The sequence below is a fragment of the Terrapene carolina genome, unplaced genomic scaffold, assembly GCF_002925995.2.
Source record: "Terrapene carolina triunguis isolate 2854851 unplaced genomic scaffold, T_m_triunguis-2.0 Scaffold714, whole genome shotgun sequence".
Classification (NCBI taxonomy): domain Eukaryota; kingdom Metazoa; phylum Chordata; order Testudines; family Emydidae; genus Terrapene; species Terrapene triunguis.
The window spans coordinates 16,500,000-16,514,761 of record NW_020665065.1 but is presented as its reverse complement, the minus strand read 5'-3'; the positions used below and the strand labels follow the sequence as shown (position 1 = coordinate 16,514,761).

At 50.1% G+C, this 14,762-nt stretch overlaps 1 protein-coding gene across 1 annotated transcript in view; it reads left to right on the top strand.

Moving 5' to 3' along the window:
- Positions 1 to 5,021: 5,021 nt before the first annotated feature.
- Positions 5,022 to 14,762, top strand: part of LOC112116572 (protein-arginine deiminase type-1-like) — a 33,345-nt gene continuing 23,604 nt past the window's right edge. The window contains exons 1-2 of the mRNA XM_026660064.1: positions 5,022 to 5,110; positions 14,106 to 14,286. Coding sequence (XP_026515849.1) covers positions 5,022 to 5,110; positions 14,106 to 14,286 — 270 coding nt within the window. The remainder of the gene's footprint in view (positions 5,111 to 14,105; positions 14,287 to 14,762) is intronic.

Here is a 14,762-nt window from a genome sequence, read left to right as displayed (position 1 = left end):
TCTCCCAATAGAGCAAGATCATCGCCTTAGGGCTACCCCGGTATTTTCCTACAACCTCGGCTTCCAAGAAGAGGTCCTTCCAGTCACAGGGCTTCCCGAGTGCCTCCCTAGACAGAGGAAGGCTGCACAGGTGGCTAACGTAGCCTCTTGCGTCTCTTTAAAAAAACCTGCTTATCTCTCTGAGAGCTGCTGATGCACCGAGTGGTTGGAGCAGTGGCTTGTTCTTGGCACAGGCCTGGCTGAGTCCAGGAGCCATTTCAAACAGGACGGCACAGGAGATGAAACTATGGAGGGGCAGAGAATCTTCCCTGGGTGGCCAGTGCTGAAATCAGAGCCAGGGGAACGAGTCAGGCTGAAAAACAAGCCCGACCAAACCAGCTCCTTTGTCTGGCAAGCCCCACCCCAGCTCAGCAAATTCAATTTGACACGGGCGAGAAATAACCCTACCACCAGATAGATACGTGCATCTCCGCGGCGTGTCGAGGCACTGGGACATGTCAGTCACAGGCTGCAGACATCAAAAGGTCAGGAGTATAGGGCCACAGGAGACGAATAGCCACAGGAGAGCTTTATACTCCGGGGGAGCTCATCGGGGAGTTGACCAATCTCTCTGTGGTCCAGATTCCTCCACCCACCCCTAGCTGGGTGTCTTCCAAGCTTTTAATAAGCAGCCTGCGGTACAAGGTGTAATTATGAGAAAACGCTCAGCCCTGACGGAATATACGATTTAAAGTTCGAAGCACCCCTGCGGCTGGGTGGGCAGATAAGAGCCACGCGCTAGCCCCGACAGATGGAGGAGAAAGAGACGGGTGTAGCTCCCGAGCAAGGAACGTCGTGTGTGTTAACAGGAGGAATAATATAGCTGCTAGTGACACAGAGAGCCATAAACGAACAGGGGCCCAGCTACAGTACCCACAGGCAATGGTACTTTTCCATCTCTCCTCCTCTGCCCCAGCAGAGCAAGGATCTTGGGCTTATACATTGCAGAACTGCTACTCTGGGTTCGGGGAAGGAGGAGGAGCTCCTGCTTGTGAGAACAGACTCTGACACTACAGAGTCTATGCTGGCGTAGCCCCTAGCATGGACGCAGAAAAACTCCTTCTGCTGGCATCGGAACCCCACCTCGCCGAATGTCGTTAGCTGTTGGCATGGCTGCGTCTACTCTGGGGGTTTCGTTGGCATAGCTATGTCGCCGGGGTGTGTGTGTGTGAGATGCTGGTATCCATTTTAAACGGAGATCAAGCCACAGAAACGTTGGAGCTCCCACGGCACACGGGAGCAAATTCTACACCATGGGCCTCGACATCCTGACGAGGTTCTCTGTCTTGGTTCATTTCTCACTGCAGCGTGTGGACTGGAATGGCAGGGCGCTGTGGGAGAGGAACAAGGCGACTTATCGGGGCAGTGGGCAGCTCTGGACTGGTCTTAGGGTGACCAGATGTCCCGTTTTGAGAGGGACAGTCCCGATATTTGGGGCTTTTTCTTATATAGTCACCTATTACCCCCCATTCCCTGTCCTGATTTTTCACACTGCTATCTGCTCACCCTAACTGGTCTGCAGATGCCAGAACTACCTGAGGAAGTTAGCACTATGCCCAGCTCGAACCAGGAGCTCACTGGTAAGCAGTGACAATGTCACTTGCACGGATACATAGCACTTTCCAGCCACAGATCTCACGACAGATAACAAATACGAATTCCTTCTCATAGCTGCCCTGTGAAGTAGGTACAGTATTATTACAACTGTGTCCACACTGGGGTGGTTGTACTGTTTAAAGTATACCAGTGTATATACAGTCAAAGCTGTATAATGTGTTTGTGTAGACAAGACTCCATGCTGTGCATAACAAGAGCTATCCCAGCACCTCACCCAGACTCTTAAAGGTGCAGCCCCCAGTACCACTCCTCCATGAAATTTGGTTCTTTACAACCCTGACCCTAATCTCACTGAAGTCAATGGGAGTTTTGCCTGGAACTTCAACGGGGCAGGATCAGACCCGGCGAATTGCAGGTTTTTAAAGGGGTTTAAACAATTAAATATTAAATGGCTGTGAGCAGTTTTTCTGTCCTAGCTTCCCATGACCAACTCCTTCACGGGCATTAAGGGCTTGTCTACATACAGAAGTTGTACCACTTTACCAGCGTAATTAAAGCCGCACAGCCCCCTATATGGTGTGGATGGAGTTCTTTGGGTGGCGTTCTTTGGGTAAAAAGGTGCCTTTGGCCTGGTCTACGCCTAAAACATAGGTCACCCTAGCTACGCCGCTCAGGGCTGTGAAAAATTTTGCACCTAGTGTGACATACTTGGGTCAACCTAAGCCCCACCGTGGACACAGGTAGGTTGACAGAAGAATTCTTCTGTCTCTCAGAAAGGCGGATGACCTGCATTGATGGAAAACCCTCTTCCGTCGATGTAGAAAGCGTCTACGCCACAGTGCTACTGAAGCAGGCAGAGGTGCAACTGACCAACTCTGAAGAAAATGTATCTACGAAGTGGCTCTAGAATGAAAAGAAAAGGCAATCGGAAAACACAGGGATTATAATAGGGGTGACAATGAAACCCATCTAACGATTACACTCCCGAACAAAGAACCTTCAACCAAATTTACTATGGCCGGTATTCACTTAAAACTTATACTGGTATTACTATGTCAGGTACAAGTGTGATTTTTTTTAACCAACATATGGTTGTGCCGGTATAAGCCCTAAACACTTAGAGGCATACAAGTTCTTCTGCTGGTATAGCTTATGTCTCCCAGGGAACAGGTATCAGCTATACTGGCAGAAGCACTTTTATGCCAGTACAAGTTGCATCTCCACTAGGAAGGTTTGCCAGTTGTCAGCAAAAGGCCAGTGATTCTGGAACAAGCTTTGTTAAGCTCCTCAAATTTGCTCCAAGGCTGGGCTTGATAACTTTATGGAGGGGCTGGTAGGATGAGACTGCCTGCAACGGCATGTAGCTGATCCATGGTTCAAAATATCTCCAACAGCCAGAGATGGGACACCAGTTCGGGAGGGCTCTGAGTTACTACAGTGAATTCTTTCCCAGGTGTCTGGCTGCTGAGTCTCCACCCACATGCTCAGGGTCCAACGGACTGCCTTATTTGGGGTCAGGAAGGAATTTCCCCCCAGGTCAGATTGGCAGAGTTCCTGGGGGGGTTTCGTCTTCCTCTGCCGCATGGGGCACGGGTCACTTGCAGGTTTAAACTAGTGTCAATGGTGGATTCTCTGTAACTTGAAGTCTTTAAACCATGATTTGAGGACTTCAGTAGCTCAGCCAGAGGTTCTAGGTCTATTGCAGGAGTGGGTGGGTGAGGTTCGGTGGCCTGCGACGTGCAGGAGGTCAGACTAGATGACCTTGATGGTCTCTTCTAATCCTAAAGTCCATGAGTATGTCGGCTCCTTTTTGGTACCCAGCACTTGTTTTGATTCATTCTAGACTGTTGGGAAGACATTTTCTCCCCAGTCCAAGTTAGATATTTTCACTGGGTATAACAGAGCCACCTCAGTTGGGGTCAGAGATCCAGAGTCACTGTGCAAAGCAAAAAGGACTCTCTTTTCTCCCCTCTGGTGCAACGTCAGACAGGATGGACTCTACCCCATGCCGGGGGTCAGCAGAAGGAGCCTGTCAATATTATTTATTATTTGTATTGTGGTGGTGCCTAGGGACCCTAGTCACAGAGCAAGACCCAAGAAGGACTATCCTCAGATGCAGGGCTAGCCGTACGGGTGGATGACATGGGTGACCGCCGTGGTCAGGGGAGGCTCCATAGTCAAGATGCAAGGAGCAGAGCAGGGCGGGCCTGCGGTATGAGGCCATGGAGGGGGAGGCAGCGGGGGCCAGGGACAATGGGGGGATGGGTGGGGAAGAGTGGGAGCTGGGGTGTCAATATACAAGTTGGCCCAGGGTGCCAATTTTCCTAAGGCCGGCCCTGCTCAGATGAAGCCAAAAATCTCCTGGGATTTCGCCACCATTTGATCCTACCCATAGCCTCGATTCAGCCCTGAACCTGAACCCAGAACGTAACCCCGAGCTGGGTCTGAACACCACCTCCTAGAACACTCCCGTTTGCCTACCCCAAGGCGGGTTTTTAAGCCTCAAATAACCTTGTAAAGCCCCTAGCCCGGGTGAAGCGCTCCATCTGACCATCCCCAGGAGCAGCACATTGAGCAAACGCCCAGGACTTTCCGATCTTCCACACCTGAGTTTGCCGTGAGCCAGTCTCCGCATTTGGAATGACCATGCAGGCAACGCTTGGAAGTGACACACTCCAACCGAGCCCACACTACAAGAAGGATGTGGAAAAATTGGAAAGAGTCCAGCGGAGGGCAACAAAAATGATTAGGGGGCTGGAGCACATGACTTATGAGGAGAGACTGAGGGAACTGGGATTGTTTAGTCTGCAGAAGAGAAGAATGAGGGGGGATTGGATAGCTGCTTTCAATTGCCTGAAAGGGGTTTCCAAAGAGGATGGATCTAGACTGTTCTCAGTGGTACGTGATGACAGAACTAGGAGTAATGGTCTCAAGTTGCAGTGGGGGAGGTCTAGGTTGGCTATTAGGAAACACTATTTCACTAGGAGGGTGGTGAAGCACTGGAATGGGTTCCCTAGGGAGGTGGTGGAATCTCCTTCCTTAGAGGTTTTTAAGGTCAGGCTTGACAAAGCCCTGGCTGGGATGATTTAGTTGTGGATTGATCCTGCTTTGAGCAGGGGGTTGGACTAGATGACCTCCTGAGGTCCCTTCCAACCCTGATATTCTCTGATTCTATGATTGGGTCAACCCAGCTTCTGCCCTTTCTTCCTCCACCCCCTCATCTAAAACCAAAACAGAAGTAGGTAGAGACCTTGGAGGGGGAAGGGCCTGAGCCTCCAGCTAGTCAGTTCAGATAGGGAAGGGAGGAGGGTGGAGCAAATTTTCTATGCCTTGTAATCCAGTCATGCTGGTTTGCCTGTAAAAAAACAGCACAGCAGAGGAGCACAGCTGCTCACTTCGCACACGTTTATGGGCCGAGGCCAACCATGATGCAGCGGAGAGTCCGGGTGTCCACCGAGAGCCCCAGCTACGCCGTCTGTGTGCTGGGCACAGAGGTCTCTATAGACATCTCTGGGTAAGACATTCATTTTTCATACCGGGAGATTTGCTGATCTTTGTCACTTTCTCTAATCCGTTTAGACTGTCCGAGGCCAATAGGGTGGGGAGCGGCCTCTAGTATTTCGTGGTTATTTTACAGATGAGCCCAAACGAAAAACATGGATCTAAACTCCCTCGCTGAAACTTGCATCCCGTCTCTGGCCCTCCATCCCAATTTCCTAGGCAGTGTTAGCATAATGTGAGATCTGGGGTGAAATGCTCCCATTTTCAAAAGGGAATCAGACACTTACTGAAACTCAAGGGAAGGAGGGTGACCAGATGTCCCGATTTTATAGCGACAGTCCTGATATTTGAGGCTTTGTCTTCTATGGGTGCCTATTACCCCCCAGCCCCTGTCCCGATTTTTCACGCTTGCTCTCTGGTCACCCTAAAGGGAAGTGACTAGGTCACTTTTGAAAATGGGACTTAGGCACTTTTGGAAATTTTCCCTTGGTCTCCTTGCATTATTTCCACTGCTGGAAGGAGACCATGGCCTGGTATCACCTTGTCCCTAAATGGCTATGGCTACGTCTTCACTGGGGGGGGGGGGGGGAAAGCGTTAAAAGATATGCGAATAGCGTAGCTGAATTCGACGTATCCGAGCCGACTTACCCCGCTGTGAGGACAGCGGCAAATCGACCTCCACGGCTCCCCCGTCGACAGCGCTTACGCCTACCTGCGCTGGTGGAGTACAAGCATCGATTCGGGGATCGACTGTCGCGTCCCGACGAGACGCGATAATTCGATCCCCGAGAGATCGATTTCTACCCGCCGATTCAGGCGGGTAGTGAAGACGTAGCCTATGTGAGGTATTAAACCAGTTCTGAAATGCAGATTCAAACACAGATAGCTGAGGCAACTGCAGATACTAAAGCCAGTGCACACCCCTGCTCAATGGATGCTATTTCTGGCCATCAGAGTGCTAGGCAGCAACCGCGCTGTGGGAGTAACTTGTAAAGAAAGAATAAATATGCCTTCTTCTAAGCACATAAAAGTACATGAATATGCCAGAGTACGTTTTAAGGGGTAACCTAAGGAAAAGAAGATTTTTCCGATGCGAAGACCAAGAGTTACTTTATTGTGCCAGAAACGAGGTTGTATTTGCTAATGCTGTTCCATTATGACGATTTAATAACGTTTGTACCGAAATAGTGCCTACAGGCAAACCAAGCTGGGAACCTGTTTTGCTAGATGTTGTTCTACACATGATTATTAAAAGTATTTCTAGGATTGGAGCCCTAGTCTTGGACTGGGACCCCCACCGTGCTAGGCGCTGTACAAAAAGATTGTTCCTGTTCTAAAGCGCTCGCCATCTAGGTAACACAATGGTCGACATTTAAAGGTCAACATTAACCTGTTGTTGCCTTATTGTTACACAAGAGCAATGGTGGTGGAGGAGCCCAGACTGGTGTGGTGAGAATTTGACTGCAGGTGCTGCAGGGTTGGGGGTAAGGGTGGAGGTTGAGGGTTTTTGGCTATGAAGATTGAGCATGGGTGGGGCGCCAGGTCCTGGCTGGCTGGGAGCTTCCACCCTCACTAGCAGCCCTTTTCTGGCTTTCACAATCATGGCAGCGTTCAGTCCTGCTGCCTGACAGGCGCTACGGCCCAGAGCCATGGAAGTCAACAGGGGTTAGGCACCTCGCTGTGTTGGAGGATCTAGGCCTGAGTAAATAGACGACTTCCTTCTCCCCCAAGCACGTACAATAAACCCAGGAGAACACACGCACATCTGGCACCAAGCCTCGAGTCCTCTCTTCCATCTCCATCCACTTCCTTTGGCAGCCACGGCCTCAGACTTCAGGACGGAATTAAAAAAATAATAGAACAACTCGGAACCATCCAGTGGTGGACGCAGTTACCCGTGTAACCACGCAACCTTACTGGAGTCACCCTCCTCCTCCCTTGCCCCATTCCCTTGAGTCATTGTCATGGCTACTACCTCATGTAAACCAATCAGGATTATTTACATTGAGAACATATGACTAAGGGAACATGAGCAACATACTGGTCTGAGAATCACCTCTTAAAGCAGAGTTGGGCAAACTTTTTGGCCTGAGGGCCACAACTGCGTATGGACTGTATGGTGGGCTATGAATGCTCACGAAATTGGGTGTTGGGGTGCGGGAGGGAGGGAGGGCTCTGGGGTGGGGCCAGGGATGAGGGGTTTGGGTGCAGGAAGGGGCTGGGGCTGGGGATTAGGGTTGCAGGAGGGTGCTCTGGGCTGGGACCAAGGGGTTCGGAGGGTGGGAGGGGGATCAGGGCTGGGGAAGGGGGTTGGAGCCCAGGAGGGTGCCAGGGGTGCAGTCTCCAGGCAGCACTTACCTCAAGCAGCTCCCGGAGCAGCGGCATGTCCCCCCTCTGACTCCTACGCAGAGGTATGGCACTGGCTAGGTGGCTCTGCGTGCTGCCCCCTCCGTAGGTGCCGCCCCTGCAGCTTCCATTGGCCACGGTTCCCAGCCAATGGGAGCTGCAGAGCCGGCGCTTGGGGCAGGGGCAGCACACGGGGCCCCTACACATAGGATCTGGAGGGGGGACATGCCGCTGCTTCTGGGAGCCGCGCAGAGCCACAGCACGCGTGGAGTGAGGCAAGCCCCCGACCCCACTCCCTGGCTGGAACGCCTCCTGCTGGTCATCTGGGAATTAGCTCTCTCAGCCCTGGAGCGCCCTCTGTGGGCCAGTGTCTCGCCCTCTGTTGCCTATCCCTCTGCAGTCTCTTTATGTCCACCACGTATAGGCCCCAAGTCCCTCCCAGACCATGGTGCCCCTTGCCTTGGGGTGCTGCCCCTCACCCAGGGAACCCCACACCTCTGAGCCCACTGCCAGTCTTCATCTAGCCCCATCCCTCAGGGGCAAACTGCAGTCTGAAGTGGCCACTCATCACTGGCTAGGGGGTTGGACCTCTTGCGTTTCCCTGCAGCCCCAGTACCTCCTTAGGCCTTCCTGTCAGGCCTCAGCCTGGGAGGTCGCCAGGCCTGAGTTCCCCAGCTCAGCCTGCCCCTTCCCCAACACCGCTCTGTTGAAGGTACCCTGTGCACCCAGGCAGCCCAGTCCTTCCCACCTCAAGGCTGGAGTGAGACTGCCTGACTCCTACCTCACAGCCCTCTTTATACCAGCCCTACCGGGCCCGGATTGGCTGCTACCTGCCTTCCCCTGATTGGGTCCTCGGGGCAGCCCTTTCCCAGAGCTGGTTTTAACCCCTTTCTCTCCGGAGCGGGGTGCTCGCCGCGCTACAAGGTCCCTGGGTTAATCACACATACCCAGTATCTGTTGCTTCTCAGGAGTGCCTGTGTTTTAGCAACAGTAGCAATACTTTTGCCAAGAGCATGAATTTGTGAGCATCTACTTGAATACATGGTCTCACTTTGGGGCAGGGCCTCTGGTCTAGACCTCAGGTCTTGCACCAGACCCAGTGCTCCAGGATCTCTCTCTTTCTGTCCCCTACCCTGGTCATCTCATCATGCATCTTAACTTGAGGGGAATTTCCCCACCTCCTCTAAGAAATTATGAAACCATTTGTTAGTTTCAGTAAAGCATCTGCCCCAAACCTATAAGGATACAGCTTTGAATACATAAAAGGCCAGATCCTCATGACTGTAAAGGAACTATGATCATTTGCAGCAGCTGATGTAGTGGCCCAAAATGTAGAGCTGGCAGAAAAATGGAAAAGATGTCCCGAACAATTTGGTATGTTCTACAGTGTTTCTGCTTCGCGGGCTTCAAAATGGAACTATTTTTCCTTCCCCCCCAAAATCGTGAAACTTCTTCAAAATGTTTAGATGTTTTAAAATGTATCTCCCAGGCCCTCCCTTCCTCATTGGTGCTGTTGAATGCAATTAAATGAATGACATCCACGATTCTTTCTTCCATTTTTTCATTCCCTTTTCCTTTTGCTACTCTGTAACTTTTCACACTTTCTCTAACCTTGGGAAAGGAATAAAAGAAAAAAAAAAGGAAAGGTAAAAAAATCAAAGGCAGGTCATTTTAAATTTTGAGTTTTGACAAAAATCTAGCACATTCGTGAAATTTGGTTTAATGCTTTCGGTCTGGGGAAAGGGCCATATTTTGCTGAAAAATTGCTTCAAACAAAACATTTCAACCAGTTTGACTAAGATGTCATAGGATGCAATCCCACTTTCCCATCCTCTTTCCCTGCAGGGGGCTTTCCCCTCCCTCACTCTAGGTCTCCGCTTTCATGCCTGCCCATCCACCCAATTCGCCCCCATAGGTAGAGTTTGGGGGGGGGGGCACAGGAGGGCACTGTCCACCCCCCCCCGAACTGCAAGCCTCAGGCAGGCAGCCTGAGGGTGCAAAGTAAGGCCTTGGCTACACTGGCGCTGTACAGCGCTGCAACTTGCTGCGCTCAGGGGTGTGAAAACGCCCCCCCCAGCGCAGCGAGTGCAGCGCTGTAAAGCGCCCGTGTAATCAGAGCCTGCAGCGCTGCACACTCGCTCGCAGCACTGCATGCTACTCCCCTCGGAGAGGTGGAGTACATACAGCGCTGCGAGAGCTCGCTCGCAGCGCTGGCGGCGCGGCGACACTCGCGCTTCACAGCGCTGCCACGGCAGCGCTGTGAATTCCCGAGTGTAGCCAAGGCCTGAGAGTTCTGCAGAGGAGACAAAAGATTTGTCACGTGCTGCTCCCAGCTTATGCCCCTGGGGCAGGGAGTCAGAATTTTGTTTATAAATAGAGTGATTAACTGGTGATTAAGATAAGAAAAGGCTGTGAGGGTGTTTCCTAAAGTTAAATGAGCTGTTCCAAGCTTGGTGAACTGCAAAAAGTAAGCAGCTTACAATTGTTGTATTCAAGAGGTAGTAACGAATTTACCTTTCTTTGAGCTGATAACTGATTGTTTAGAAAACAAAGGAAATGCAGTAGATCTAATCTACCTGGACATCAGGAAGGCATTTGATACAGTTCCACATGAGAAATTATTAGTTAAATTGGAGAAGATGGGAATTAATATGAGAACTGAAAGGTAGATAAGGAACTGGTTAAAAAGAAGACTACAACGGGTCATACTGAAAGGTGAACTGTCAGGCTGGAGGGAAGTTACTAGTGGAGTTCCTCAGTCTTGGGACCAACCTTGTTTAACATTTTATTACTGACCTTGGCACAAAAAGTGGGAGGGTGTTAATAAAATTTGCAGATGACATGAAGTTGGGAGGTATTGCCAGTCCCGAGGAGGACCGGAATATCATACAAGAAGATCTGGATGGCCTTGTAAACTGGAGTAATAGAAATGGGATGATATTTAATAGTGCAAAGTGCAAGGTCCTGCATTTAGCGACTAACAATAAGAATTTTTGCTATAACTGGGGGACTTATCAGTTGGAAGTGAGAGTGGAGGAGAAAGAGCTGGGTGTATTGGTTGATCACAGGATAGCTATGAGCCGTCAACTTGATGCGGCTGTGAAAAAAAGCTAATGCAGTCCTGGGATGTATCAGGTGAGGTATTTCCAGTAGAGACAGAGAAATGTTAGTACCATTATGCAAGGCACTGGTGAGACCTCATCTGGAATATTGTGTGCAATTCTGGTCTCCCGTGTTTAAGGAAGATGAATTCAAACTGGAACAGGTCCAGAGAAGGGCTGGTAGGATGATCTGAGGAATGGAAAACTACTTTATGAGATGAGACTCAAAGAGCTTGGCTTCTTTAGTCTAACCAATAGAAGGCTGAGGGGAGATATGATTACTCTGTATAAATACATCAGAGGGATAAATACCAGGGAGGGAGAGGAGTTAAGTTAAGCACCAATGTGGACCCCAGAACAAATGGATATAAACTGGCCATCAACAAGTTTAGGCTTGAAATTAGATCAAGGTTTCTAACTATCAGAGGAGTGATGTACTGGAACAGGCTTCCAAGGAGAGCAATGGGGGCAAAAAAAAAACCCCTAACTGGCTTCAAAACTGAGCTTGATAAGTTTATGGAGGGGATGGTATGACAGGACTGCCTACAATGGTGTGTGGCCCATCGGCAACTGCCTGTAGCAAAAATCCCCAACGGCTGGAGACAAGACACTAGATGAGAAGGCTGTGAGTTACCTGGGAAAGAATTCTCTGTAGTATCTGCCTGGTGGGTCTTGCCCATGTGCTCAGGGTCTAACTGATCATATTTGGGGTCAGGAAGGAATTTCCCCCCGGGTCAGATTGGCAGAGACCCTGGGGGGTTTTCACCTTCTTCTGCAACATGGGGCACGGGTCACTTGCAGGTTTAAACTAGTGTAAATGGTGGATTCTCTGTAACTTGAAGTCTTTAAACCATGATTTGAGGACTCCAGTAACTCAGCCAGAGCTTAGGGGTCTATCACAGGAGGAGTGGGTGGGTGAGGTTCTCTGGCCTGCCATGTGCAGGAGGTCAGACTAGATGATCATGATGGTCCCTTCTTACTTTAATAGGAGTATCCTAGTAAGAATAGACATTACAATTTTAAACTAACCAGTGTCCCTTAAGTGACTTGCCACAAGATGTCAGAACATGTTAGTATTGAGCTGAGTGGGTCTAATATTTATGTAATGTTCTTTCTTGATATAGGAATTAGATACGGTGCTCCTGTCAGATATTTCTAAGTTATTATCTGCAAAAAACACCGGAGTTTTCAGTTGCCTAAGTAGCCCCTGCAATTACAGTTAAAGTTGCCCCCCCCCAATCTGAAATGGTGCCCCTATTGTCAGGCATGGAATTTGTCCCCCCCCTCCATGCAGCCCTGTTGGCCTGACTGGAGCTGCCCCCCCAAATAGAGAAGTGAAACTACACCTATGCCCCTCTGGGTTCCTGCTTTTTTCACCATTACGCCCCCATTCCTTTGCAGGTCCCTGCTCCCTGTCCATCCTTGCCAAGTCCACTCCCCCACCCCCAGCCCAGGGCCGGTGCAACCCATTAGGCGACCTAGGCAGTTGCCTAGGGCGCTACAATTTGTGGGTGGCGACTGCGGCGGTATTTCGGCGGCGGGACCTTCCGCCGCCTCTGTGGGGAGCGGCATTTCGGGGCGGGACCTTCCGCCGCCTAGGGCGGCAGAAAAGCTGGCGGCGCTCCTGCCCCAGCCTCCCTATTCTTCTCACTCCGCTTGCCCCCCCATCAGGTCCCCACTTCTGCCACTACAAATCCTCCTTATAAGGCTCTCTTTGGTCTCAGAGGGGTAGCCGTGTTAGTCTGTATCAGCAAAAAGAACAGGAGTACTTGTGGCACCTTAGAGACTAACACATTTATTTGAGCATAAGCCCACGAAAGCTTATGCTCAAATAAATGTGTTAGTCTCTAAGATGCCACAAGTACTCCTCCTTTTTTCTCTTAGGTCTGTTAGAGTCCAGGCAACAGACAATGTCTCCATGCAGCAAATTAAGTTGCTGCCTCTGATATAGGTTGACAGCAGTAGGAGGCTGCAGAAAGATTTCTCTGCTGGCCAGACAAGGCAGTCTGGAGGCCCCGATTTTCCTGTGAATCAGTGTTCCCATTTAAACTAAAATCAGTAGGCGCATGCCCAGGGCCAGCTCCAGGCACCAGCCGACCAAGCACGTGCTTGGGGCGGCACCTTGTAAGGGGCGGCCAATCTTGGGGTGGCGGGGCGACACTCGGGTTTTTTTGTTGGTTTGTTTTTGGTTCGGCGGGGTGGCACTCGGGGGGGGGTGTTTTTGGTTCGGCGGGGTGGCGCTCGGGGGGGGGGTTGTTTTTGGTTCGGCGGGGTGGCACTGGGGTTTTGTTTCTTTGTTTTTGGTTCGGCGGGGCGGCGCTTGGGGTGGGGTTGGTTTTGTTTCGGCGGGGCGGCGCTGGGTTTTTGTTTGTTTGTTTGTTTTTGGTTTGGCGGGGCGGCGCTGGGTTTTTTGTTGTTGTTGTTTTGGGTTCGGCGGGGTGGCGCTCTGGGGGGTTATTTTTGTTTTTGGTTCGGCGGGGCGGTGCTGGGGGGGTTGTTTTGGGTTCGGCAGGGCGGCGCTCGGGGTGTGTGTTACGGCGTGGCGTTTTTTTTTTTTTTTTTTTTTGGGTGGCAAAAAAGTTAGAGCCGGGCCTGCGCATACCCATTGCTGCCTAGAATGTCCCCTGAAACTTGGGGGGCTGATGGGATGCAGCGTCCCAAAGTTAGCACGTTCTAGACAAACACCATTGAGTTGAACATTAGACTCCACTTTGCTCAGTCAATTCAAGATTGTGAGACGCCCAGATCCGACAATGGCAGGGACCACATAAGGACCCCGCCTGGAAGTAATTCACACAGTCTATGGCTGTTCTCTTCATGCCTATAAACACACGCGCACTTCGCCAGTCTTCCAAAATTGGCCCCAGAAGCCATGTACTAGTTCTGGCAGCATGTGATAAATCTGACATTAACACTTCAGCGGTACCCACCAGAAGCGAAGAAGCTATTAGACAGGTTTACAGGTAGATTTAAAATTCTAGAGGAAGCTGAGTGCTGACAGATTAATCTCTCTCTTTACGAGTTGCTTCAGGCACTGACATACTCATGTAAAGGGAAACAGGGAATAAATCCCTGAAATATTTTTCTTATGGTTAACGTTTACAGGAGAAATGCAAATCACATGCAAGACAAAAATGCCTCCCCATAGCACATTTAGGTGTTAATAGGTTAATTAAAGTTTGCAGGGTGCTTTGAAAGTGTGAAGTGCCGTACATGCTGAGTGCAAAGAATAATTATTGCTTGCAGATGCAAAATCCAGTCCATTTAAATGCCACCTTTTAGCTGAGAACCTCAATCATTAATTTAGCGTCATAAAAATCCCATTTGGTCAGGATTAGATCTGGGGGGAAATGTTCAGAGTCAACGCAAAAAAAATAATAAAAAATGCAGATTTGGCAACATCAAGATGTTACGTGAATGAACTTGCGCCGATTTCACCAATGACTCACAGCACCTATGAGAATTTCCTGAGTCTATGGGGATCTTTAGTGCTTTTATGCGTATACATAGACAGTGAGAGGGACAACTCTGACGGTAACCAAGCGCTCCTTTCTGTCCCAGATCCATACCAAGTGGTGCCACGTCATTTGATGCCCGTGGTACCTCTGGAGTGAGGGTCTATGTTGTCTACAACCCTAATGCTGTGAAGAAACCTGCTGGTACATCGAAATGGACCCTCAATTCTCAGGTGGAGGTCATAGTGTCCATGGACATCCCAAGCAGTACTGTCAATGATAGCAAGGTGCGTGGATTGCTGGGCTTTGAAAGAATCACATGATCATGCCTAGAAACATGGGGTCAATCTTTGCAGGATCAGAAGAAAGGGGCTATTTTAACTACGGGATGTGGCACAGTTGCAGAGTGTTTGTATGTCAGAAGCACAGCGATCACCCAACTTCTAAAGAATAGAATCCTAGCTAAATCTGTGTCGTTAACAGCCACAAAAAGACATAGAAGCGAGTAAGGGTGTGTGTGAAGGGGAGAGAGGTTGCTCAAATAATGGAGAGAGGAAGGGTTAACATGCTGGAAATTCAATGATTGAAAAGTCTGGTGGCAGACGCCCAGGAGCTGGTGCAAGAGAAGAGAAAACTCTTCTTTCACCTTGGCTTTAACTTGGAGATTAACTGTGCATAGGCATTGTCACTCTAGATGAGAGGTGCGCAAACTGGGGGGGCGCTCTCCAGGGGGTGCACAAGAGGTTTTTTGAGGGAGGCGCAA